Source organism: Ostrea edulis, chromosome 7 (assembly GCF_947568905.1).
Source record: "Ostrea edulis chromosome 7, xbOstEdul1.1, whole genome shotgun sequence".
Taxonomy (NCBI): Eukaryota; Metazoa; Mollusca; class Bivalvia; order Ostreida; family Ostreidae; genus Ostrea; species Ostrea edulis.
Genome location: NC_079170.1, coordinates 82,813,857 through 82,840,747, shown reverse-complemented (window position 1 = coordinate 82,840,747; position 26,891 = coordinate 82,813,857). Strand labels below are relative to the sequence as shown.

At 34.2% G+C, this 26,891-nt stretch overlaps 1 protein-coding gene across 3 annotated transcripts in view; it reads right to left on the bottom strand.

Moving 5' to 3' along the window:
• Positions 1-22,448, bottom strand: part of LOC125653953 (trigger factor-like) — a 28,184-nt gene extending 5,736 nt beyond the window's left edge. For all 3 annotated transcript variants that reach the window (XM_056145529.1, XM_056145530.1, XM_056145531.1), the window contains exons 1-6: positions 21,897-22,448; positions 21,743-21,809; positions 21,488-21,612; positions 20,589-20,783; positions 574-636; positions 357-455 (exon numbers count right to left, since the gene is read on the bottom strand). In XM_056145529.1, coding sequence (XP_056001504.1) covers positions 357-455; positions 574-636; positions 20,589-20,783; positions 21,488-21,612; positions 21,743-21,809; positions 21,897-21,939 — 592 coding nt within the window. In that variant the 5' untranslated portion in view covers positions 21,940-22,448. The remainder of the gene's footprint in view (positions 1-356; positions 456-573; positions 637-20,588; positions 20,784-21,487; positions 21,613-21,742; positions 21,810-21,896) is intronic.
• Positions 22,449-26,891: the final 4,443 nt, after the last annotated feature.

Here is a 26,891-nt window from a genome sequence, read left to right as displayed (position 1 = left end):
TTTTATCGTGCAACACCTGTTGTGATACGGGACTTCGGTTTGTGCGGTCTCATCCGAAGGACCACCCCATATAATCACCTCTTACGACAAGCAAGGGGTACATTGGAGCTATTCTAACCCGGATCAACAGGGGAGTAAATGAAAGGTGAAGAGAACGAAATGTGACCAATCTCATAACTCGTATACGCAATACATAATAGAGAGTTGGTCAAACTCCGACTCCTGGATATACCAAAGGTGGAATCAGGTGCCTATGGGGAGTAAGTGTCACCTGTTGACCGGTCACAATGTGAACCCTATATCTTGGTCAGGTAAATGGAGTTACCCGTAGTCAAAATCTAATCTAATTTACCTACTTGTTTGTCTAGTATTTTCCTTTTTCGTTTTCTTGGTAGCTGACTCTGTAACTACAGAAGTTGATTGAAATTTGTTCGTTGTACGCCGGTGTGAATGGTCTGAAATGTTAATCAAAGTATTAAGTAATTTGAAATATTAAAGGATACAAGCATCAAAATAAACAATTTGATTTATCCAAAATACTATCCTCTCATTTGTATCAGCATTAATCTGTACCTTTTCCTGTATGTCTTTTGAATTTCGCATGGCTACGATTCAATGCAAAACGTCTTTGCTTGTCTTTGTTATGTTAAAAGAAAAAATGATAAAGATAATGTTGTGAATCGTAGAATTCCTTCAACAATAATGTTAAATGGATTCACTTTTGATATGTATATGAATCTAAAAAGAAAGGTAAAGATGATGAATAATGATCTAAGTCCTATAGAAATTTCAAAATGAAAAAAAAAATAGATAAATAATGACGTAATGTGTGGATATGTAGAACGCAGTTTCATCGTCGTAGTGTATTGAGTGTATGAAGTACGCAGTGTCATCGTCAGGATGTATTGAATATATGAAGTACGCAGTGTCATCGTCAGGGTGTATTGAGTGTATTCTATTATCAAGATCTGGGAGGTTCATCTAATCTTAAAAGGAATGAAAAACTCGATGTCTTTGAATGTCATACTGCAGTCCTGCCAGAGGTCGCAGTTATAAAATATTGGGAAACTTTTCCTGCAAAACCAATAACTACATCTATCTCATCAGTTGCGATGTCTGCTAGAAGCAGTATATAGGAGAGACAACATACCTTCGCAGACGGGTCAACAACCACCGGTCCTCCATCAGAACCAATAAAGATTTGCCAGTAGCGACATATTTCAATGGCAATAACCACCGATGGGAGGACACGACAGTAGTGGTTATTGATCATGACCAAAGTTGGTCAGATACCGAAAGAACACAGAAGGAAAATGTCTGGATGCACAGGTTGAAGTCATTCGAACAGCATGGTATCAACAGACCTACTGACTTCACCTGGATGAATACGGACTAAATCCTTACTAAATTTTAAGCTTCATCTAGACCTATTCGTTTGACCATGCAACTAACATTGGTAATATGACCATTTTTGAACACATTTTTTTTTATCTTCTTTTCAATTCTGTTTATTATTACCCCCCCCCCCCCATTTTAATTACTTTGACCTTCAGAACCGATTGCTTACATGTAAAACCCATTGATCAGTTTCCGTGATTCTATGTTTTTACACGTCTACCCTAGACATGATCAGTACAGGAATGTCTGATGTTGATTTAATTTCCTAGGCTGCTTATTCTTTGTTTTTGTTTGGAGTTGGTCTACTTTGTTTACTTATTAATACGTGTTATTCACATTATTTTTCTTTGAAATATTTGTTCATTTCTTATTTTATACTTTATTTTTATAGTGTTCATTCATTTACATATTTCATTTTTATTTTAATTGATATTTTTAAAAAAATTATTATTATCTTTTATAAATTATTTATTCTTAATGCATAGTTCAAATAGAATCTCTCTGGGTACGAGTTAGCTTTACTATTTGTCGGTAAGCGGTAAATGTAGTATGGCCGAAAGCCGAAAGTCCCGGTTTTCAGCGCTATTCTCAACATGTTTTATGGATGAAAATTACAATATTTGACATTTTGTAATGTTTCATATATATTATATAGTTAACTCTAAAGGTTTGGACCATTCGTCAAGTAAATAAGGAAGAATACTTGCTAGCCAATTATATTGAACACATTTTACTTTACAAGGTAAATCAAAATTAAATATCAATTACTATCTCACAGCTTGGATACAATGTATGGCTGCAGGGTGAAAATGATAAAGTAAGTCCAATCGACTAGGAGGGTTGCATTAACTCTGTTAATTTAATAATGTGAAATGAAATCAAGTTTTTAGAGCTTGGAATGAAAACATGTAATTGCCCTTCCTTTTAAAGAAACCCTGTTCACTTTGAAGTAAGATTAATTATCTATAAATTGAGACGTTGTTGTTTTCATATAAACGCAATATATCTGAAAACACATACCAGATTGACCGTTCCCCCTCCCCCATTCTTGTCTTTGCAATGTATACCCTTTGATGCCATGTATGCTTGGTTTTGATAGCATCGTTGTTCAAACGAGTCGCATCTTCTTAAACCTCAGTCGGTAAAACATGACATTGTTCATAATTGATTAATTTCATGCTTTAATAATTGTTTTGATAGTTGTTTGTTTGTATATTGTTTAACTTCTCGATCAAGAATTTTTAACTCGTGGATATGGAGACCTTTGCTTTGATGGTTGCATTAATGCAAACACCGCGTAATTTGGAGAATACAATATCAAAGAAAAAACTACCATTATCATCTCATCATCAAGACGATTAAAGAGTTCTGTAAGTATAAAAATACTGATTTTTCTCGATCTCATATGAGTTCCAGTTATATCCCGTACGTTTAACGTATACATGCTTTTTATATTTTCATCAGCAGCATTATGAGGTAACTAATAAACAGTAACAACAAATATTGCATAGCACTTTGTTTAATATCATCGTTACGGAAATGCAGTTCGCAATTGTGTGGTAAAAGCATCTCTAATGAAAATACATTTAATGTAATCAAATTTGCTAAAATTTAATAAAACTGAACCAAGCACAATTTCGAATTGTCCAGGTATAGTATAATATGTATGGATACCTAACGGTGACAACTAAGTACATGTCTTTATTTTCATTTTTACATGTACATACACCTCCTTTCATATCTGTGTCTGAGTTCCTTCGGGGGCTTCTGGGAGGAGATAATGCTGGACATCGAGGTGACTGCAATATAACCGTTACAGCAATGTATATGTTATATGATGTCTTCACCCACTGCACTTCCTAACTCCCAGCCAGATATTACAAGGAAAGGAGACTAACGTAACAGGCCCCATCTAACATGATGTAGGTTCGGAATTTGGAATCAAGTAGGAGAGAATATGTGTGATTTAGAGAGACACAGACTGCTTTGTGAAATCATTTTCTAATAACTGTACATAAATAGTGTATAATAGTATCTAGCTATATAGGAAAATACATGCACAGAGGTCTAGAGATGGACACACTTGCATATAAATATATACATATAGAAGAAGACGAATAAATAATTGATACATAAACAGATAGGCAAAAGATTAATAAAGAGGTAGATAAAATCTATAAGATCTAGAGAATCAATAGTCCGTTATTGATGGATCACATCTAAATTAATTCAAGATTCCTTTCCTATTCAGTTCTATAGATAATTGTCAACTGGGCGAATCTAGACTGTATAGCAGAAATGAGGAACCTTTACTATCTGACGACGTTTGGGCCATGTTAAGTGATCCAGACCTAAGCAAGGTCTCTACCATTCCTCCCATGTACCCTAAAGGTGGAGATGTTTATGTTTTTACGGGAAAATGAGATCCAGTAAAGACGAAAGATTGGTCTTGTGATGGGTATAAATGGATCAACAAAGCCGGTCATAAAATGGTCACAAAAGACAAAATACTCATATGGAAGCAAAGCTATTACATTTCGGAAGGTCGAGGAGATAGGCGGGGTTCAAAAGCCTTCACGCGACATATGTTTAGAATGAAAGATGCCGATTCCTATTTTAGAGTTATTCACTACTTAGGTGATCAGAGTATATATCAAAGCCAGTCTCACGGAAACGCCAGATCAGATGACGGAGACTACAGACTCACATTGCCATCTGTACCTGCCCGCATCAAAGAAAAGGGAACAGAACATTCCCCGTCAACACTTTACAAGAACATGGTGACAACTGCTGGAATACCAGGTCCATATCAAGGCGTGAGCAACCCACGGAACATCAATCAGATTAGAATGCAACAAAAGCAGGTCCGTGCAGATAGAAGGCTTCCACATGATCAGATTTACAACTGCCAGCAACTGGCTTACCATTTAGATGGGTTTGTGCATAAAATATCAGTATTTCCAGATTTAACAGTTGTCCTTGGGCTTCCCGATTTGCTACAAGAGTTGAATAAGATGCTAACTCTGAAGTCAGACGAGCCAGTTGTAATCTCTTACGACACCACATTTAATCTTGGAGATTTTTATCTTTCTATTTCCGTTGCCAAACACATCCTTTACCAAGGAGGAAAGACGATTCCAATTTCGTTCATGATCCACGATAGAAAGTGTCATGCTGTACATGAGGAATTCTGGAAAATGATGAAGTTAGTTGTTCCCAACCTATTAAAGGGAAATCACGTTTTTGTGACAGATAGGGAACAAGCCTTCCAAAACGTTATGAGTGACATATTTCCAACAGTCCCATTGTTTATATGCTGGAACCATATCAGAAGAGATCTAGTGTTTTGGGTGAGGAAACAAGGAGCAAAAAGTGATAATATCGCAGTATACACTAAAGCCTTGTTAGACCTTTTCTCAATTCTGTCTAGCAAATGGATTTCTTCAGCGGTGGAATATTTTGAAAAATTAGTCCCAACCTTAAAGGAAAAATCATGCAGATGGAATCTGGAGGAGCATGAAGTGTATGATCCATTTTCCGGGATAACCAATAACATATCTGAAGACATGAACACTTTCATTAAACGTCTCAAAGAATGGAAAGAGGTACCCATAGATGCTATGGTTCTATCCCTATATTATCTTCAGGCTTTTTACAAGACCGAACTTCTGAGAGGCCGATGTGGATTAGGAGAAGTCAAACTTAAGGAAATCCACAGCAACAGCAGCTTAGACAGAAACGACGTGTTATTCCCAAATCACATATGCCAGCCATCAGACATAGTGAAAATGGTCAAAGGAGAAATTTCATATCAACCATCTACAACTTTCACTGAGGAAGAAGTCATACTTCAAGACCCCGCAACAGCAGAAAGCACAACGCAAATATCTCTTGCTTTTGATGCTATAAAAAACAACCGTGTCCATCTTATTCCAGGTGCGCAAACATTTGTAGTGGAAGACAACAAGGGTGATAAGTATGCAGTGACCCTTCATCCACAAGGAAAGTGTCAGTGTCAAAGGCTCGGCTCTTGCTATCATATCCTGGCGGCCAAGATCAGCCTTGGAATAGAAGATATACAAGAAAAGAAGATATAAAATCTAACACTTCGAAAAAACAACTGGAAAAGACCAAATAAAAAAGCAGGTAAAAAAGCACCAAGACCATGTGGTGCTGATGATGCTGTAGTCGCGGCCCCGAATTCAATTCAAGAGAGAATTACGGAAACACCAGCAAAAGAATATCCAAATGCAACAAACATCATGCCGGGAATGGGAATACCTGAAGAAGAAGTAGCAATTTCTCAGTCACCGGTCTTTGGTTCAAAGAAAAGAAGGTCCACTGTAACCAACATGAAAAGTGCCAAAAGACTAAAATGTGAGGACGACTACTCAACAACTCCCCAGCCATATCCATCGGCGTATGTCACACACAGTCCAGAATGGATCAAATATGGCAGTTTTTTGTTAAGACAAAATCACAAAGACACTATAGAAAACGACCAAAAGCTGGACTGTGACATTATAAATTTCTGTCAGAAATTACTGAAGACACAGTATCCAGAAATCGGCGGTCTTCCAGATACACGATATGCCCCGGTTAGAGAGGATGGCAAATGGAAATATGCACTGCCATTAAAAAATATCCAGAATGAGCTCTCTGCTCATATTCATCACACTGAACAAGACCACAGGGTCACTTCTATTAAGTGCAACGACACTGTGACATTCTATGACAGCTGTGTGCGGAAAACACCCTCGTTGACCGACTCCGTAAAAATTCAACTATCTACAATTTACAGAGTCAACGAAGACGACAAAAAAATCAGAGTGAATATCCCAAAGGTGCAGCAGCAAAACAATGCCGTGGACTGTGGAATATTTGCCATTGCATTTCTTACGGAGTTTACTGCAAACAAATCTAAATTTTCCAAAAATGTACACTTTGACACAGCAAACATGAGAAGACATTTGATTTCCTGCATCAACAAAAAAACATTGACACCTTTTCCGAAGAAACGAGCATTCGTTCCACCAAGGAGACTTAGCTTATCAAAGCCTGACGTCATTGTCATTGTTGAAATTAACTGTTCTGATGGATGTAATTTCCCCGACGTGTTTGAAGATATGCTGTCATGTGAACAATGTGGGAGATGGTATCACGAAAGTTGTGCGGAAATTCAACCAGAGGACTCTCAAAGTTTAGAGTGGATCTGTAAGCTGTGTAAATAGAATTGGTAAATTCTAAATGAGTAGTAAATCAAATACACTGAAAGCTTTGTCATCTATATACTTGATCACGAGACTGATAGTAGCTTTCTAATGGTTCGGTACAGCCAATAAACCTACCTCGGTGCCCTTTGATTTGGGTAGGCTCATCCATTTTAAATTTACTACAGAATCCTTGTTTATTCTTCTATGCACTAGCGTATTTGTATGTAGTCTATGTGCGTGCAGTAGTATATGTATGTACAGTAATGTATGTATAGTAATGTATGTACAGTAATGTATGTACAGTAATGTATGTGTGTACAGTAATGTGTGTACAGTATCCTATGCGTATGTACAGTATTCTGCGCATGTGTACAGTATTCTATGTGTGTACAGTATTGTGTGTACAGTATCCCATGCGTGTGGACAGTATTCTGCGCATGTGTACAGTATTCTATGTGCGTACAGTAATGTGTGTACAGTATCCTATGCGTGTGGACAGTAATGCGTGTACATGATCTTATATGTGTGTACATAATTCTACATGTGTGTACAATATCCTAAGCATGTACAGTAATGTGTGTACAGTATCCTATGTGTGTACAGTATTCTGTGTGTGTACAATATCGTATGTTTGTACAGTAATGTGTGTACAGTATCCTATGTGTGTACAGTATTCTGTGTGTATGTACTATATCGTATGTTTGTACAGTAATGTGTGTACAGTATCCTATGTGTGTACAGTATTCTATGTGTCTACAGTATTCTATGTGTGTACATTATCCTATATGTGTGAAAAGTATTCTGCGCGCATGTGCAATATCCTATGTGTGTACAGTATTCTGTGTATATGTACAGTATTCTGTGTGTATGTACAGTATTCTATGTGTGTACAGTATCCTATGTGTGTACAGTATTCTGTGTGTATGTACAATATCCTATGTGTGTACAGTATCCTATGTGTATGTACAGTATTCTATGTGTGTACAGTATCCTATGTGTGTACAGTATTTTGTGTGTATGTACAATATCTATGTGTGTACAGTATCCTATGTGTATTTACAGTATTCTATGTGTGTACAGTATCCTATGTGTGTACAGTATCCTCTGTGTATGTTCAATATTATATGTGTGTACAGTATTCTATGTGTATGTACAGCATTCTATGTGTGTACAGTATCCTGTGTGTGTGTGTACAGTATCCTGTGTGTATACAGTATCCTCTGAGTGTACAGTATCCTATGTGTGTACAGTATTCTGTGTGTATGTACAATATCCTATGTGTGTACAGTATTTTGTGTGTATGTACAATATCCTATGTGTGTACAGTATCCTATGTGTGTACAGTATTCTGTGTGTATGTACAGTATTCTATGTGTGTACAGTATTCAATGTGTGTACAGTATTCTATGTGTGTGTACAGTATTCTATGTGTGTAAAGTATTATATGTGTGTACAGTATTGTATGTGTGTACAGTATTATATGTATGTACAGTATTCTGAGTGTGTACAGTATTCTCTGTGTGTGTACAGTATCCTGTGTGTGTGTGTGAGTGTGTGTGTGTGTGTGTGTGTGTGTGTGTAGTATTCTATGAGTTTGTACAGTATTCTATGTGTGTGTACAGTATTCTATGTGTGTGTACAGTATTCTATGTGTGTGTACAGTATTCTATGTGTGTACAGTATTCTGTGTATGTACAGTAATCTGTCTGTGTACAGTATTATGTGTGTGTACAGTATTTCATGTATGTGTAGAGTATTCTATGTGTGTGTACAGTATTTTATGTGTGTTTACAGTATTCTATGTGTGTGTACAGTATTATATGTGTGTACAGTATTCTGTGTATGTACAGTATTCTATGTGTGTACAGTAATCTGTGTGTGTACAGTATTATATGTGTGTACAGTATTCTGTGTGTATACAGTATTATATGTGTGTGTACAGTATTCTGTGTATGTAGAGTACTCTGTGTGTATGTACAGTATTCTATGTGTATGTACAGTATTCTATGTGTGTACATTATTCTATGTGTGTACAGTATTCTGTGTGTGTACAGTATTATATGTGTGTGTACAGTATTCTATGTGTGTACAGTATTCTGTGTATGTACAGTATTCTATGTGTGTACAGTATTCTATGTGTGTACAGTATTCTGTGTGTGTGTGCAGTATTCTGTGTATGTACAGTATTCTGTGTATGTACAGTATTCTATGTGTGTACAGTATTCTATGTGTATGTACAGTATTCTATATGTGTACAGTATTCTGTGTATGTACAGTATTGTATATGTGTACAGTATTCTGTGTGTATGTACAGTATTCTATGTGTGTATGTACAGTAATCTATCTGTATGTACAGTATTATATGTTTGTACAGTATTATATGTGTATACAGTATTCTATGTGTGTGTACAGTATTTTATATTTGTATACAGCATTCTATGTGTGTGTACAATATTCTATATGTGTATGTACATTATTATATGTGTGTATAGTATTCTATGTGTGTACATTATTCTGTGTGTATGTACAGTATTCAGTGTTTGCACAGTATTCTATGTGTGTGTACAGTATTCTATATGTGTACAGTATTCTATGTGTGTACAGTATTCTATATGTGTACAGTATTCTATGTGTGTGTACAGTATTATATGTGTGTGTACAGTATTTTATGTGTGTGTACAGAATTCTATGTGTGTACAGTATTCTATGTGTGTACAGTATTCTGTGTATGTACAGTATTCTATGTGTGTATACAGTATTCTATGTGTGTGTACAGTATTCTATGTGTGTGTACAGTATTATATGTGTGTACAGTATTGTGTGTATGTACAGTATTGTATGTGTGTACAGTATTCTCTGTGTGTACAGTATTCTGTGTGTGTACAGTATTTTCTGTGTGTGTACAGTATTCTATGTGTGTGTACAGTATTCTATGTGTGTACAGTATTGTATGTATGTACAGTAATCTGTCTGTGTACAGTATTATGTGTGTGTACAGTATTTCATGTGTGTGTAGAGTATTCTATGTGTGTGTACAGTATTTTATGTGTGTGTACAGTATTCTATGTGTGTGTACAGTATTATATGTGTGTACAGTATTCTGTGTATGTACAGTATTCTATGTGTGTAAAGTAATCTGTGTGTGTACAGTATTATATGTGTGTACAGTATTCTGTGTGTATACAGTATTATATGTGTGTGTACAGTATTCTGTGTATGTAGAGTACTCTGTGTGTATGTACAGTATTCTATGTGTATGTACAGTATTCTATGTGTGTACATTATTCTATGTGTGTACAGTATTCTGTGTGTGTACAGTATTATATGTGTGTGTACAGTATTCTATGTGTGTACAGTATTCTGTGTATGTACAGTATTCTATGTGTGTACAGTATTCTATGTGTGTACAGTATTCTGTGTGTGTGTGCAGTATTCTGTGTATGTACAGTATTCTGTGTATGTACAGTATTTTATGTGTGTACAGTATTCTATGTGTATGTACAGTATTCTATGTGTGTACAGTATTCTGTGTATGTACAGTATTGTATATGTGTACAGTATTCTGTGTGTATGTACAGTATTCTATGTGTGTATGTAGAGTAATCTATCTGTATGTACAGTATTATATGTTTGTACAGCATTATATGTGTATACAGTATTCTATGTGTGTGTACAGTATTTTATATTTGTGTACAGCATTCTATGTGTGTGTACAGTATTCTATATGTGTATGTACATTATTATATGTGTGTATAGTATTCTATGTGTGTACATTATTCTGTGTGTATGTACAGTATTCAGTGTTTGCACAGTATTCTATGTGTGTGTACAGTATTCTATATGTGTACAGTATTCTATGTGTGTACAGTATTCTAATTGTGTACAGTATGCTATGTGTGTGTACAGTATTATATGTGTGTGTACAGTATTTTATGTTTGTGTACAGTATTATATGTGTGTGTACAGTATTTTATGTGTGTACAGAATTCTATGTGTGTACAGTATTCTATGTGTGTATACAGTATTCTATGTGTGTGTACAGTATTCTATGTGTGTGTACAGTATTATATGTGTGTACAGTATTGTATGTATGTACAGTATTGTATGTGTGTACAGTATTCTCTGTGTGTACAGTATTCTCTGTGTGTACAGTATTCTGTGTGTGTACAGTATTCTCTGTGTGTGTACAGTATTCTTTGTGTGTGTACAGTATTCTATGTGTGTACAGTATTCTGTGTATGTACAGTATTCTATGTGTGTACAGTATTATATGTGTCTACAGAATTTTATGTGTGTACAGTATTCTGTGTGTATGTACAGCATTCTATGTTTGTACAATATTCTGTGTATGTACAGTATTCTGTGTATGTACAGTATTCTATGTGTGTACAGTATTATATGTGTCTACAGAATTTTATGTGTGTACAGTATTCTGTGTGTATGTACAGCATTCTATGTGTGTACAGTATTCTATGTTTGTACAATATTCTGTGTATGTATAGTATTCTATGTGTGTACAGTATTCTATGTGTGTACAGTATTCTATGTGTATGTATAGTATTCTATATGTGTACAGTATTCTGTGTATGTACAGTATTGTATTTATGTCCGGTATTCTATGTGTGTATGTACAGTATTCTGTGTATGTACATTATTCTATGTGTGTACAGTATTCTATGTGTGTACAGTATTATATGTGTCTACAGAATTTTATGTGTGTACAGTATTCTGTGTGTATGTACAGCATTCTATGTGTGTACAGTATTCTATGTTTGTACAATATTCTGTGTATGTATAGTATTCTATGTGTGTACAGTATTCTATGTGTGTACAGTATTCTATGTGTATGTATAGTATTCTATATGTGTACAGTATTCTGTGTATGTACAGTATTGTATTTATGTCCGGTATTCTATGTGTGTATGTACAGTATTCTGTGTATGTACATTATTCTATGTATGTACATTATTCTGTGTATGTACAGTATTCTGTGTATGTACATTATTCTATGTGTGTACAGTATTCTGTGTATGTACAGTATTCTGTGTGTGTACAGTATTCTATGTGTATACAGTATTATATGTGTGTACAGTATTCTGTATGTATGTACAGTACTCTGTGTATGTATATTATTCTATGTGTATGTACAGTATTATATGTATGTACAGTATTATATGTGTGTGTACAATATTCTATGTGTGTGTACAGTATTCCATATGTGTGTACAGTATTCTATGTGTGTACAGTATTCTATGTGTGTACAGTATTCTATGTGTATGTACAGTATTCTATGTTTGTACAATATTCTGTGTATGTAGAGTATCCTATGTGTATGTACAGTATTCTATGTTTGTACAATATTATATGTGTATACAGTATTCTATGTGTGTGTACAGTATTCTATATGTGTATACAGTATTCTATGTATATGTACAGTATTCTATGTGTGTACAGTATTATATGTGTGTACAGTATTCTATGTGTATGTACAGTATTATATGTGTGTACAGTATTATATGTGTGGGTACAATATTCTATGTGTGTGTACAGTGTTGTATATGTGTGTACAGCATTCTATGTGTGTACAGTATTCTATGTGTGTACAGTATTCTATGTGTATGTACAGTGTTCTATGTGTATGTACAGTATTCTATGTGTGTACAATATTCTGTGTATGTACAGTTTTCTATCTGTATGTACAGTATTATATGTTTGTACAGTATTATATGTGTATACAGTATTCTATGTGTGTGTACAGTATTCTATATGTGTGTACAGTATTCTATTTGTGTGTACAGTATTCTATATGTGTATGTACATTATTAAATGTGTGTACAGTATTCTATGTGTGTACATTATTCTATGTGTGTACAGTATTCTATGTGTGTATACAGTATTATATGTATGTGTACAGTATTTTATGTGTGTGTACAGAATTCTATGTGTGTACAGTATTCTGTGTATGTACAGTATTCTATGTGTGTACAGTAATCTGTGTGTGTACAGTATTCTGTGTGTTAACAGTATTTTATGTGTGTGTACAGTATTCTATGTGTGTACAGTAATCTGTGTGTGTACAGTATTCTATGTGTGTACAGTAATCTGTGTGTGTACAGTATTCTATGTGTGTACAGTATTCTGTGTGTGTACATTATTGTATGTGTGTACAGTATTCTGTGTATGTACAGTACTCTGTGTGTATGTACAGTATTCTATGTGTATGTACAATATTCTATGTGTGTACAGTATTCTATGTGTGTACAGTATTCTGTGTATGTACAGTATTCTGTGTGTGTACAGTATTCTATGTGTATACAGTATTATATGTTTGTATACAGTATTCTATGTGTGTACAGTATTCTCTGTGTGTGTACAGTATTTTATGTATGTACAGTATTCTGTGTGTATGTACAGTATTCTATGTATGTACAGTATTCTATGTGTGTACAGTATTCTATGTGTGTGTACAGTATTGTATGTGTGTACAGTATTCTATGTGTGTACAGTATTCTATGTGTGTGTACAGTATTCTATGTGTGTACAGTATTCTATGTGTGTACAGGATTATATACGTGTATGTACAGTATTCTATGTGTGTGTACATTATTCTATGTGTGTGTACAGTATTCTATATGTGTGTACAGTATTCTGTGTATGTACAGTATTCTATGTGTGTACAGTAATCTGTGTGTACAGTATTCTGTGTGTTAACAGTATTTTATGTGTGTGTACAGTATTCTATGTGTGTGTACAGTATTCTATGTGTATGTACAGTATTCTATATGTGTACCGTATTGTTTGTGTGTACAGTATTCTATATGTGTACAGTATTCTATGTGTGTGTACAGTATTCTATGTGTGTGTACAGTATTATATGTGTGTACAGTATTCTATGTGTGTACAGTATTCTATGTGTGTATGTACAGTATTCTATGTGTTTGTACATTATTCTATGGGTGTGTACAGTATTATATATGTGTGTACAATATTATATGTGTTTGTACAGTATTCCATGTCTGTACAGTATTCTATATGTGTATGTACAGTATTCTATGTGTGTGTACTTTATTCTATATGTGTGTACAGTATTCTATATGTGTGTACAGTATTCTGTGTATGTACAGTATTCTATGTGTGTACAGTAATCTGTGTGTACAGTATTCTGTGTGTTAACAGTATTTTATGTGTGTGTACAGTATTCTATGTGTGTGTACAGTATTCTGTGTGTGTGTACAGTATTATATGTGTGTGTACAGTATTCTATGTGTGTGTACAGTATTATATGTGTGGGTACAGTATTATATGTGTGTACAGTATTGTGTATATATACAGTATTCTATGTGTGTACAGTAATCTGTGTGTGTACAGTATTCTATGTGTGTACAGTATTCTGTGTATGTACAGTATTCTATATGTGTGTACAGTATTCTATTTGTGTGTACAGTATTCTATATGTGTATGTACATTATTAAATGTGTGTACAGTATTCTATGTGTGTACATTATTCTATGTGTGTACAGTATTCTATGTGTGTATACAGTATTATATGTATGTGTACAGTATTTTATGTGTGTATACAGAATTCTATGTGTGTACAGTATTCTGTGTATGTACAGTATTCTATGTGTGTACAGTAATCTGTGTGTGTACAGTATTCTGTGTGTTAACAGTATTTTATGTGTGTGTACAGTATTCTATGTGTGTACAGTAATCTGTGTGTGTACAGTATTCTATGTGTGTACAGTAATCTGTGTGTGTACAGTATTCTATGTGTGTACAGTATTCTGTGTGTGTACATTATTGTATGTGTGTACAGTATTCTGTGTATGTACAGTACTCTGTGTGTATGTACAGTATTCTATGTGTATGTACAATATTCTATGTGTGTACAGTATTCTATGTGTGTACAGTATTCTGTGTATGTACAGTATTCTGTGTGTGTACAGTATTCTATGTGTATACAGTATTATATGTTTGTATACAGTATTCTATGTGTGTACAGTATTCTCTGTGTGTGTACAGTATTTTATGTATGTACAGTATTCTGTGTGTATGTACAGTATTCTATGTATGTACAGTATTCTATGTGTGTACAGTATTCTATGTGTGTGTACAGTATTGTATGTGTGTACAGTATTCTATGTGTGTACAGTATTCTATGTGTGTGTACAGTATTCTATGTGTGTACAGTATTCTATGTGTGTACAGGATTATATACGTGTATGTACAGTATTCTATGTGTGTGTACATTATTCTATGTGTGTGTACAGTATTCTATATGTGTGTACAGTATTCTGTGTATGTACAGTATTCTATGTGTGTACAGTAATCTGTGTGTACAGCATTCTGTGTGTTAACAGTATTTTATGTGTGTGTACAGTATTCTATGTGTGTGTACAGTATTCTATGTGTATGTACAGTATTCTATATGTGTACCGTATTGTTTGTGTGTACAGTATTCTATATGTGTACAGTATTCTATGTGTGTGTACAGTATTCTATGTGTGTGTACAGTATTCTATGTGTGTACAGTATTCTATGTGTGTACAGTATTCTATGTGTGTATGTACAGTATTCTATGTGTTTGTACATTATTCTATGGGTGTGTACAGTATTATATATGTGTGTACAATATTATATGTGTTTGTACAGTATTCCATGTCTGTACAGTATTCTATATGTGTATGTACAGTATTCTATGTGTGTGTACTTTATTCTATATGTGTGTACAGTATTCTATATGTGTGTACAGTATTCTGTGTATGTACAGTATTCTATGTGTGTACAGTAATCTGTGTGTACAGTATTCTGTGTGTTAACAGTATTTTATGTGTGTGTACAGTATTCTATGTGTGTGTACAGTATTCTGTGTGTGTGTACAGTATTATATGTGTGTGTACAGTATTCTATGTGTGTGTACAGTATTATATGTGTGGGTACAGTATTATATGTGTGTACAGTATTGTGTATATATACAGTATTCTATGTGTGTACAGTAATCTGTGTGTGTACAGTATTCTATGTGTGTACAGTATTCTGTGTATGTACAGTATTCTATGTGTGTACAGTATTCTGTGTATGTACAGTATTCTATGTGTGTACAGTATTATATGTGTGTACAGAATTGTATGTGTGTACAGTATTTTGTGTGTATGTACAGTATTCTATATGTACACAATATTCTGTGTATGTACAGTATTCTGTGTATGTACAGTATTCTATGTGTGTATAGTAGTCTATGTATATGTATTGTATTCTATGTGTGTACAGTATTCTGTGTATGTACAGTATCGTATGTATGTCCAGTAATATATGTGTGTATGTACAGTATTCTGTGCATGTACAGTATTCTATGTGTGTACAGTAATCTGTGTATGTACAGTATTCTGTGTGTGTACAGTATTCTATGTGTGTACAGTATTATATGTGTGTACACAGTATTCTATGTGTGTACAGTATTCTGTGTGTGTGTATAGTATTATATGTGTGTACAGTATTCTGTGTGTATGTACAGTATTCTGTGTATGTATATTATTCTATGTGTATGTACAGTATTATATGTGTGTACAGTATTATATATGTGTGTACAATATTCTATGTTTGTGTACAGTATTCGATATGTGTGTACAGTATTCTATGTGTGTACAGTATTCTATTTGTGTACAGTATTCTATGTGTATGTAGAGTATTCTATGTGTGTACAGTATTCTATATGTATGTAGAGTATTCTATGTGTGTACTGTATTCTATGTGTATGTACAGTATTCTATGTGTATGTACAGTATTCTATGTGTATGTACAGTATTCTATGTTTGTACAATATTGTGTGTATGTACAGTATTCTATGTGTATGTACAGTATTCTATGTGTGTACACTATTATATATGTGTGTACAATATTCTATGTGTTTGTACAGTGTTTAATATGTGTGTACAGCATTCTATGTGTGTACAGTATTCTATGTGTGTACAGTATTCTATGTGTATGTACAGTATTCTATGTGTATGTACAGTATTATATGTGTATGTACGGTATTCTATGTTTGTACAATATTCTGTGTATGTACAGTATTCTATGAGTATGTACAGTATTCTATGTGTGTACGGTATTATATGTGTATACAGTATTCTATGTGTGTGTACAGTATTCTATGTGTGTGTACAGTATTCTATATGTGTGTACAGTATTATATGTGTGTACAGTATTCTGTGTATGTACAGTATTCTATGTGTGTACAGTATTCTATGTGTATGTACAGTATTGTATGTGTATGTACAATATTCTATGTGTATGTACAGTATTCTATGTGTGTACAGTATTATATGTGTATACAGTATTCTATGTGTGTGTACAGTATTCTATGTGTGTGTACAGTATTCTATATGTGTGTACAGTATTATATGTGTGTACAGTATTCTGTGTATGTACAGTATTCTATGTGTGTACAGTAATCTGTGTGTGTACAGTATTATATGTGTGTACAGTATTCTGTGTGTGTACAGTATTATATGTGTGTACAGTATTTTGTGTATGTACAGTACTCTGTGTGTATGTACAGTATTCTATGTGTATGTACAGTATTCTATGTGTGTACAGTATTCTATGTGTGTTCAGTATTTTGTGTGTGTACAGTATTCTATGTGTGTACAGTATTATATGTGTGTACAGTATTTTATGTGTGTACAGTTTTCTATGTGTGTGTACAGTATTCTGTGTATGTACAGTATTCTATGTGTGTACAGTATTCTATATGTGTACAGTATTCTATGTGTATGTATAGTATTCTATGTGTGTACAGTATTCTATATGTGTACAGTATTGTATGTGTGTACATTATTATATGTATGTACAGTATTCTATGTGTATGTACAGTATTCTATGTGTGTACAGTATTATATGTGTGTGTACAATATTCTATGTGTGTGTACAGTATTCCATATGTGTGTACAATATTATATGTATGTACAGTATTATATGTGTGTACAGTTATCTATGTGTGTACATTATTCTATAAGTATGTACAGTATTCAGTGTTTGTACAGTATTATATGTGTGTGTACAGTATTCTATATGTGTACATTATTCTATGTGTGTACAGTACTCTATATGTGTACAGTATTCTATGTGTGTACAGTCTTCTATATATGTGTGTACAGTATTCTATATGTGTGTACAGTATTCTATGTGTGTACAGTATTCTATGTGTATGTACAGTATTCTATGTGTATGTACAGTATTCTATGTGTATGTACAGTATTCTATGTGTGTGTACAGTATTCTGTGTGTGTGTGTACAGTATTGTATGTGTGTAGAGTATTATATGTGTATGTACAGTATTATATATGTGTACATTATTATATGTGTGTGTACAGTATTGTATGTGTGTGTACAGTATTCTGTGTGTATGTACAATATTCTGTGTATGTACAGTATTGTATGTGTGTACATTATTCTTTGTGTGTGTACAGTATTGTATGTGTGTGTACACTATTCTGTGTGTGTGTGTACAGTATTATATGTGTGTACACTATTCTATGTGTGTGTACAGTATCCCACCTGTGTAGAGTATTCTATGTGTGTGTAGAGTATTATATGTGTGTACAGTATTCTATGTGTGTACAGTATTCTATGTGTGTACAGTATTCCATGTGTATACATTATTCTATGTATGTACACTATTCTGTATGTGTGTACAGTATTCTATGTGTGTGTACAGTATTATATGTTTGTACACTATTCTATGTGTGTGTGTACAGTATTCTATGTGTTTGTACAGTATTTTATGTATGTGCGTACAGTTTAGCATTGTTAATCATTGCATTTACTAATCATTTCATATTATGTGTTTCGTAGATTTGGAAAGATAATGAAGCTTGGAATCGATTCCACATTTATTATTTCTTATTGCAATATTGTGAGCTGAAGCCTTTTCAGTAGTTTCACATATTAAAACATTATTATGAACTTGTTCCTTTTCAAAAATTACAAAATTATTTTTTGTATATATTTTGGGTTGCGTTATCTATTTTGGGAGGTTTAGTTTCTTTTATTTCGTAAGTTTCACGCTGTATAACATTGACGAAAATTCCCTTCTTTCTTTTTTAAAGTGACAAAATTATTCTGTGTATATTGTTTTAGGTGTTTCTTTCATTTTTATTACGCTTTACAACATTATATTACAAATTCTCTTTGCTTTCCTTTTCAAAATTTATAAAATTACAGTGACTTCAATTTCGTTTCAATATGATAATTTAAAAAAAAATAATGATATAAAGATATAATTAAAATTGATTTTTGTTTTTACATGTTTGCATTATCTATTTTGAGGGGTTTAATTTCCTTTTTTCTTTGGTTTGACGTTTTAAAAATAATCAAGTTCCCTTTCTTTCTCATTCAAAATCATAAAATTATTTAAACTCATGTTGTTAAAGTTAACATTAGTTTTTAGTAACAGTAATTTTTTTTTCTTTCTCAGAACAGCATTATATCAATTTATTAAATATTACTTTTGGATTTAAACTTTTTCTACTTCAAAATTTTATTAACCTTCGGTTTTAAAGTTATTTCTTCTTTAAAATGTTATTACTTTTGGATTTAAAAAAATTTCTTCAAACTTTTTGGCTCTTGGTGAGGAAGCCTTCCCGTGGCAAGATCTGGGCAACGGTATCATTAATTATTTTCATAATTACTTAATGGTACTGGCAGACATCCTCAATTATCATGTAACACATTTACGCTCCATTACCTAGTATGATTACATGTGTTAGGGACGATCGAATTGACCAAACCAATTAGCTAGCAAGTATTATTTACTTGACAAGTAATCATGCCTTATATATTTTTTTGTTTTTGGTGTTTTCTGCCACACTCAACAATTTTTCAGTTATATGGTGACGCCCAAATTTTATTGTTTGAAGAGAGAACCCAGATACAATGTACCTGGGAAGAGACCACCGACCTTCCGAAAGTAAACTGGGAAACTTTCTCACTTACCGGCGCGAGCGGGATTCGAACCCGTGCCGGCAGAAGTGAGAGGTCTCTATATATAGTTAACTATATAATATATATGAAACATTACAAAATGTCAAATATTATAATTTTCATTCATAAAACATGTTGGGAATAGCGCAATTTGGATCTAGCTATATACATAGACTAGAACGTTTTTCTGGTATCAGTTTTAATGCTGAAATGCGGACTTTCGATGACCTCATCGTATTGACCTCAAAAACAGCAATAATTGTTTTATTATATGATTAAATAATTACAAAACCCTTCAAGGTTGTTCTTTGCTTTAATTGTAAGTTTCAACGACCTATTTTTGGTCCTATGTGGAAAAAATAATTCCTTATGTTCGCCTGGAAGATCACGTGCAGGTAAACATAACGTAGCATGATTTCTACCTTGTTGGATCTCAGCCAATGAGAGAGCTAGGAATTATTCAATCATATAATAAAACAGATAGTTCAATATAAATAACTTCAATATAATAGATAGCTCAGTATAAGCGACATCAATGTAAAAAAAAACAATCTCCCATGATATATAGTTGAATATGATTATCATCCAACTCGTTATGTATTTTGTGTTCCCTCACCAAGGATCGGAGAAAGATAACACAGTTCAATATAAGCGACTTCAATATAACAGATAGTTCAATATAAATAACTTCAATATAAGCGACTTCAATATAACAGATAGTTCAATATAAGTGACTTCAATATAACAGATAGTTCAATATAAATAACTTCAATATAACAGATAGTTCAATATAAATAACTTCAATATAACAGATAGTTCAATATAAATAACTTCAATATAAGTGACTTCAATATAAGAGATAGTTCAATATAAGCGACTTCAATGTAAGTGGAGTGGACTATAACGTGGTTTATAATTACACTGTTATGTGTATTGAACAAACGTAATTAACTCAGGGAGATGTTTTTAATTGTGTAATTTACAATACAAACTTACGTGCTGTTCCTGTGTCGTAACAAGTGATATTCAAGTTGGTGTTCTTATCTGAAGATGCATCGGTCTTCGAAAAGAGTACGTACTTCTTCTTTTCTAAGATGACCGTGATTGCCCATGAATAGCAACCGTCGTCTTTAAACCTTAGACATCTTCCTTGAAAACTACATTTGATCTGTCTGCATATTTCCTGATCGTCTACATAAAAGGGAAAATAAATCAATAGATAGATCCCCTGTGCCATTATAGACACACCTATTCTAAAAAAAATAATCAGTAAACAGATCCGCTTCTCCAAAATCGACACACTATTCTGTTTGTTTCTAGTAAATACAAATATAGAATTCCTTTAAAAATGATGATAATAATAAGGGGCTCGAAAATCTCCTGTGATATTCAATTTACTCCTCTCTACATAACTCTGTGTAAATGGTCTCCATTGATTCCGAGTACATTGAAAAAATGTGAGAATAAATTCCATTACATACGTTCATTTGTATTGAAGCTACATGTACAAGAAAATTGTTTTACGCAACTATCGCCAATTGTCTATCTAAACTGATTACGTACAAATGTGATATTTGATGGGGGTCACCTGTCGTCAATTCCATGGATACATGTTTCATTATATTAAAGAACTCAAAGAAATTACAATACTATAATTCTGATCACTGTATGCATGCCACGATACACTGAACAAATACCCCATCTCCACTTCTGTGTACATAATGCATGCATGCCACGATACACTGAACAAATACCCCATCTCCACTTTTGTGTATATAATGCATGCCACGATACATTGAACAAATACCCCATCTCCACTTCTGTGTATATAATGCATGCCACGATACACTGATTTAAATCTTGCAAATTCAAACTATCATAAAATTTATAAGCACCTGATGTGGAATACTGTGAAAATGAATGAAGTCCTTTCCAGTTATTTATTTTTTTAAAACAGGGAAGACATGGTTTATCACGTATCTCGTCCAGGATTTTGAGCGTGGTGTCAAAACTTGTGACTCTGTAAATACACAACACAGGGAAATTAAAATCAATATCTAAATATATTCTCAGCAGTTTGATTTAATTATGTATTAACAAGTGTCTGTTGTCTTCAAACATAACATGTTAACATCATACTAGGGACTTACTCGTCATACACAGTATAATTCTCGTCAATTTTTGAAGTTAGCAAAGATTTTATCAGTACCCCCGCATCTACAAAAGAACAAAAACAAATTACTCATCAACAGAAAACACACAATTTCATTTTCGAATCTTTTATATCTTCAATTTGCAACTTACATAAATACAATTCCAAGACCAGTAGATGTCGAAAGATGATCATGATATCACTTCACAGAGCCTCCATTTTAATGAAATTATGATTCACGAATGAAGTTTTTCTCTTCCTTTCTAGCTTTGTAAGGACATCAGTTGTGCGAGCATTTAGGGCATTACGAAGAAGGAAGTTTTATGACCCATATATAGTATCATTCGTTGCGGGGTTTCAGGAAGTGGATGAAAGAACAGTTTTTTATAAAGTGTTGTTTCTTTGTTTTGTTTTTATTTTTTTAAATAACGAAATAAAATTGATTATTCACTATCGGTATATTTCATTGTCATACTAATCTCTGCTGCTCTGTGTGTCGCTCATCATGTATTTCATACTGACCTTTGGTGGGTGCAACTTCTTTTTTCTTAACTCAACCTTAATCTTTCCCTTGAAACATCCTCTTTATTTCCAAGTAAAAGTACCACACATGCTCGTATAGTTTAGCAACCTTAATTTATATCTTGTTCTATTTTGAATGCTTTTTATATTTTAGCTCACTTAAGCTGAACATTTGTCTATCTGATTCAAATTTGTATGGTTTCCGTCCGTCTGTCGTCTATGATGTAACATTTGTTATCTGTCATCTCTAGGCTATGGGTTGTTTCTATTTTCTCTTTCTTAAGACTCACAATGCCAATTCAAATAATAATAATAATAATAATAATAATGATTGGTTTTATATAGCGCCTTTTCCAGTGTATGCTGCTCAAAGCGATTTACAATAATCAATGTAGATTATCACCCCGGCAGACCTTACATTAATCTAAAACTTTCGCAGCCTCCTAGGAAGCATACAGTGCAAGCTTCCATTACAAGCGCTAGAGCACTAACTTTCTAACAATATGTTCCCTGTCTGTAGCCAGGTACGCCTTTTACACTTGGGTGGAGTGAGGAAATTGTTTTTACAATTAGGATGAACTATGACGAAATATATCTCGGCACGCCTACCCCGTAGCGTTTTGGTCTAATATAGAGCTGCCGTTCAAAGGCATGTATATGTGGGTGGGATGTAATATATAAATAACTTTTTCAATTTTCAGGACTGATGACACATTATTTAAAAATGTCATGATAGCTTGATTCATCTGCTTACATTAAGCGTGGCACATTCATTACACAGAGTAAAGCAGCTTAAAACCACTTTATTTTTATGGCAATTATCCGGGTCCCTTTATGTATTACTGAGCTTGTCATTCGCAGTTAACAAAATTGTATTTGAACATCGATAAATGTTAATTAAAAGTCAAAACGAGTAGTTCAGTTTCATTGCGAAAGTGTGGAACAAATGTAGAAATAATAATACGTCTTTGAGAATTGTTCACTCATATGGAGACGTCACCAAGACCGGTGAGGGGCTTACGATTTGGGCCTTTGCTCGGCGCTTACAGCCATTGAGTAGTATGGGTTCTTTAGCGTACCTCACCTACTGTGATACGGAACATCCATTTGTATGGTGATTTGCGAGGACCCGTGACATTCACACCTGGAATTGTCAGTTTCTGTTTTAACTCTTGGGTTTGTCGCGGCCGGGATTCGAACCCCGGCCTTCCGTTTTAACGCGAACAATTTAACCTCTAAGCCACCGCGGCGGTGTATAAGGGTTGCTAAAGAGTTTACAATACTCTATTTTTTAAACATAATTGTCGGTTTTGGTCTTTTACTGAAGCAGTCTCTATATTTATTACAGCCCAATTTCTGTAGTTGGAGTTGATCCCTTTAAATTGTAAAAGTCAGCCATTGATTGTAAAAGTAAGCTTCTTCGTAAAGGAGTTTTACGAAGAGGCTTACTTCTACAATCGACGGCTAACTTTTACACATTAAAGGGGCTAACTCCAAATATGAAAAATTTGGGAGTGGTAATTGCAAAATTCAATCACTTTACGACATTCAGTTATTGTATATTGTTTAATGTCCCACTTTCTCACTGGTATGGAGACGTCACAATTGCCGGTGAAGGACTGCAACATATAGGCCTATGTTCAGCGCTTACGGCCATTGTGCAGGGAAGGATCGTTACCGTGCCACACCTGTTATAACGCAGGCCTCGGTTTTTCGTTCTCATCAGAAGGACCACCCCATTTAGTCTCCTTTGACGACAAGCAAGGGGTACTGAGGACCTATTCTAACCCGGATTCCTACGGTGTACGGCATTTCCGACAAGCATATGTCGAATGCTTTTATCAATAATGAACGGCAATAGTGACGTCTACATATGAGTGAAAAATCCTCGAGAGAGACGTTAAACAATATTCACTCAATCGTGGGGGGCCAATTTTCATGTTTCGAGCGATTTTCTTTAAGTCAAAATTTTCAATGTATTTATGCGTTTACCTGATCAAGACATAGGGCTCACGGCGGATGTGACCGGTCGACAGGGGATGCTTACTCCTCTTGGGCACCTCCTTATCCCACCTCTGGTATGTACAGGGACGGGTTTGTGTATGCCCAACTCTTTATTTTGTATTCCTTGTTGGACTTATGAGATTGATAACTGTTCGTTATTTCAATCTTCCATGTGTAATTCAACTTGGTTATCATGAATTTGGAGAAAAAGAAGGTTGGGGTTACTTTGTTCCCGGGGGAGCCATCGCGGTATCTTGTTTCGGAAAATGTACTAAACGATAAAAGAAGGCCCCCACCAGGGATTCGCCCCTTGGACTCACTGCCTCATAAAGTGGCGCCCCCTGTAACCTCAATTCCTGGATCCTCCCCTGCTGATGACACATTATTTGTAAATGTCGGGATAATTTGAGTTACATTGAGCGCGTTGTGGAGCACGAAGTCGAAACGAGTACTGTAGTGCATTGCGAAAATGTCGAACAAATGTAGAAGGAATAAGGCTGGTTGGTTGTACATTGTTTAACGTCCCTCTCAAGAATATTTCACTCATATGGAGACGTCACCATTGCCGGTGAAGGGCTGCAAATTTAGACCTATGCTCGGCGTTTATGGCCTTTGAGCAGGGGGATCTTTATCGTGACACACTTGCTGCGACATGGGGTCTCGGTTTTTTTTATTTTTGCGGTCTCATCTGAAGGACAAGCAAGGGTACTGAGAACCTACTCTAATCCGGATCCCCAAGAGTTGCTAAAGAGTTTACAATATCTTAATAATGAACATAATTGTTGGTCTTTGGTGTTGATACTCAAGCAGTTTTGGTCCAATTTCTGTAGTTGGATTTGATCCCTTTAAATTGTACAAGTCAGCCGTCGATTGTAAAAGTAAGCCTCTTCGTAAAACTCCACTACTCCAATATTAGTGGGATGTTTGTGCATTGCTGAAAAACATAAGTACGAGGGTCATTCAAAAACAATACGTAGACCTTTGTCATAACCTTTTCTTTGAATGTCATATTGCATCCCAAACCGGTAAATAATAAATAATTTTAATTATGCTGAGGAAAATTGAAATATATTACGATATATCAGTGTAACAGGATGCTCCGAGGGTATAGACAAAACAAGTTTGTTTATATGTATTCATTTTTTGCATTCACATATAATATACAGTATTAACAGCATGATGACGTGTCTGGTTACAGTCATACACATTTCCGGGATACACACATTTCCGGGACATACACAGTTCCGGGATACACACAGTTCCTGAATACACACAGTTCCGGGACACACACAGTTCCTGGACACTCACAGTTCCTCGATACACACAGTTCCTTACATTCTTGACCTATATCAATGGATCATTTTTGGAACCTACATGGAAACCAAAAATACACATATAAGTTAAAGCTGACATGCATTAATAAATACGTACACATTTCTTATCTTATCAGCCATATTTCATTCAGGGCCCGGTTTTTCGAAAGGTCCGTTAATTAACACGGTGTTGTATTGGTGTTAACTTCTGTGTTAACGTTGATCATGCATGTGATTAACTGTTCTTCAAAAGTGAGTTTTCGTTAACAGTGTGTTAACACTGTGCTAACTTTAATTCACCTTGAGTGTCTGTGTTAAGTCTTAACCGACTTCATTTTCTGTCCGCCTCAGACCAAAAATCATGAATTAGTCAAGGGCTCAGACATTTTGACATGTGTACTGATGCTGAACTATGACGATGTGTTGTCATGAATTGATATATAGGAGTTGTGAGATTGATCACTGTTCCTTATCCTCACCTTGCATATTCGTCAAATATCATGAAAGTTAACTATGAAAAACAACTTCGGCATCAACTTTAAATTGGGGGGGGGGGTGTCAATAAAATTCATTCGTATTATTCACTTATAAGTAATCCTACTACAGGACCCATGCTTAAGATTTAATTTTATAAATTTTGGCTTCCAAATGACGAAGTGCATATAGACCCTTAGGTCGTCTGATTAAAATCTCTATTGCAATAAAAAAAACTTTCAAAACAGTATCATCTGCATTGGCTTTGTCCTTTTGAAAATCCCTTGTATCATTTACAACTGCTTTTAATGAAGATTTACATGCATGCAACTTACATATTTTCTGTTTTGAAGGTTATCTGCTATAAACAATATTCAATTCAGGGCAATAAGGAATAGTTGTTAACACAAACTTAGGAAGAAGTGTTTTTCATTGTTCATATTCCAGCCTATTCTCCCTTAGTAGAAACGGAGTGGTGGATCAACTATTATGCTTTTAACAAAAAGAATATTAGAAAGAATGAATGCATAAAAAATATAGATATCAAATGTTATGTATGTGTATGTGAACAGAATATCTAATTAATAATTTTCTTCATGAATATTTTTAACTGTTTTGGGGTAAAGAAAAAGAGCATATAGAAAGAAATTTAGACATTTTCAGAAATTTAGATATTTTTATAGCATCGTCGTTAAACCCCTCTCACAAAGGTCCGATTATGAATAAAACAAGATAGAAAACCATATGTTGTATATGCTATATTAATTTTCAAGACAAATAGCACCCTCTTTTGACAACGTACGTTTACTGTTATTTTTACATGCAAAGTCTGAT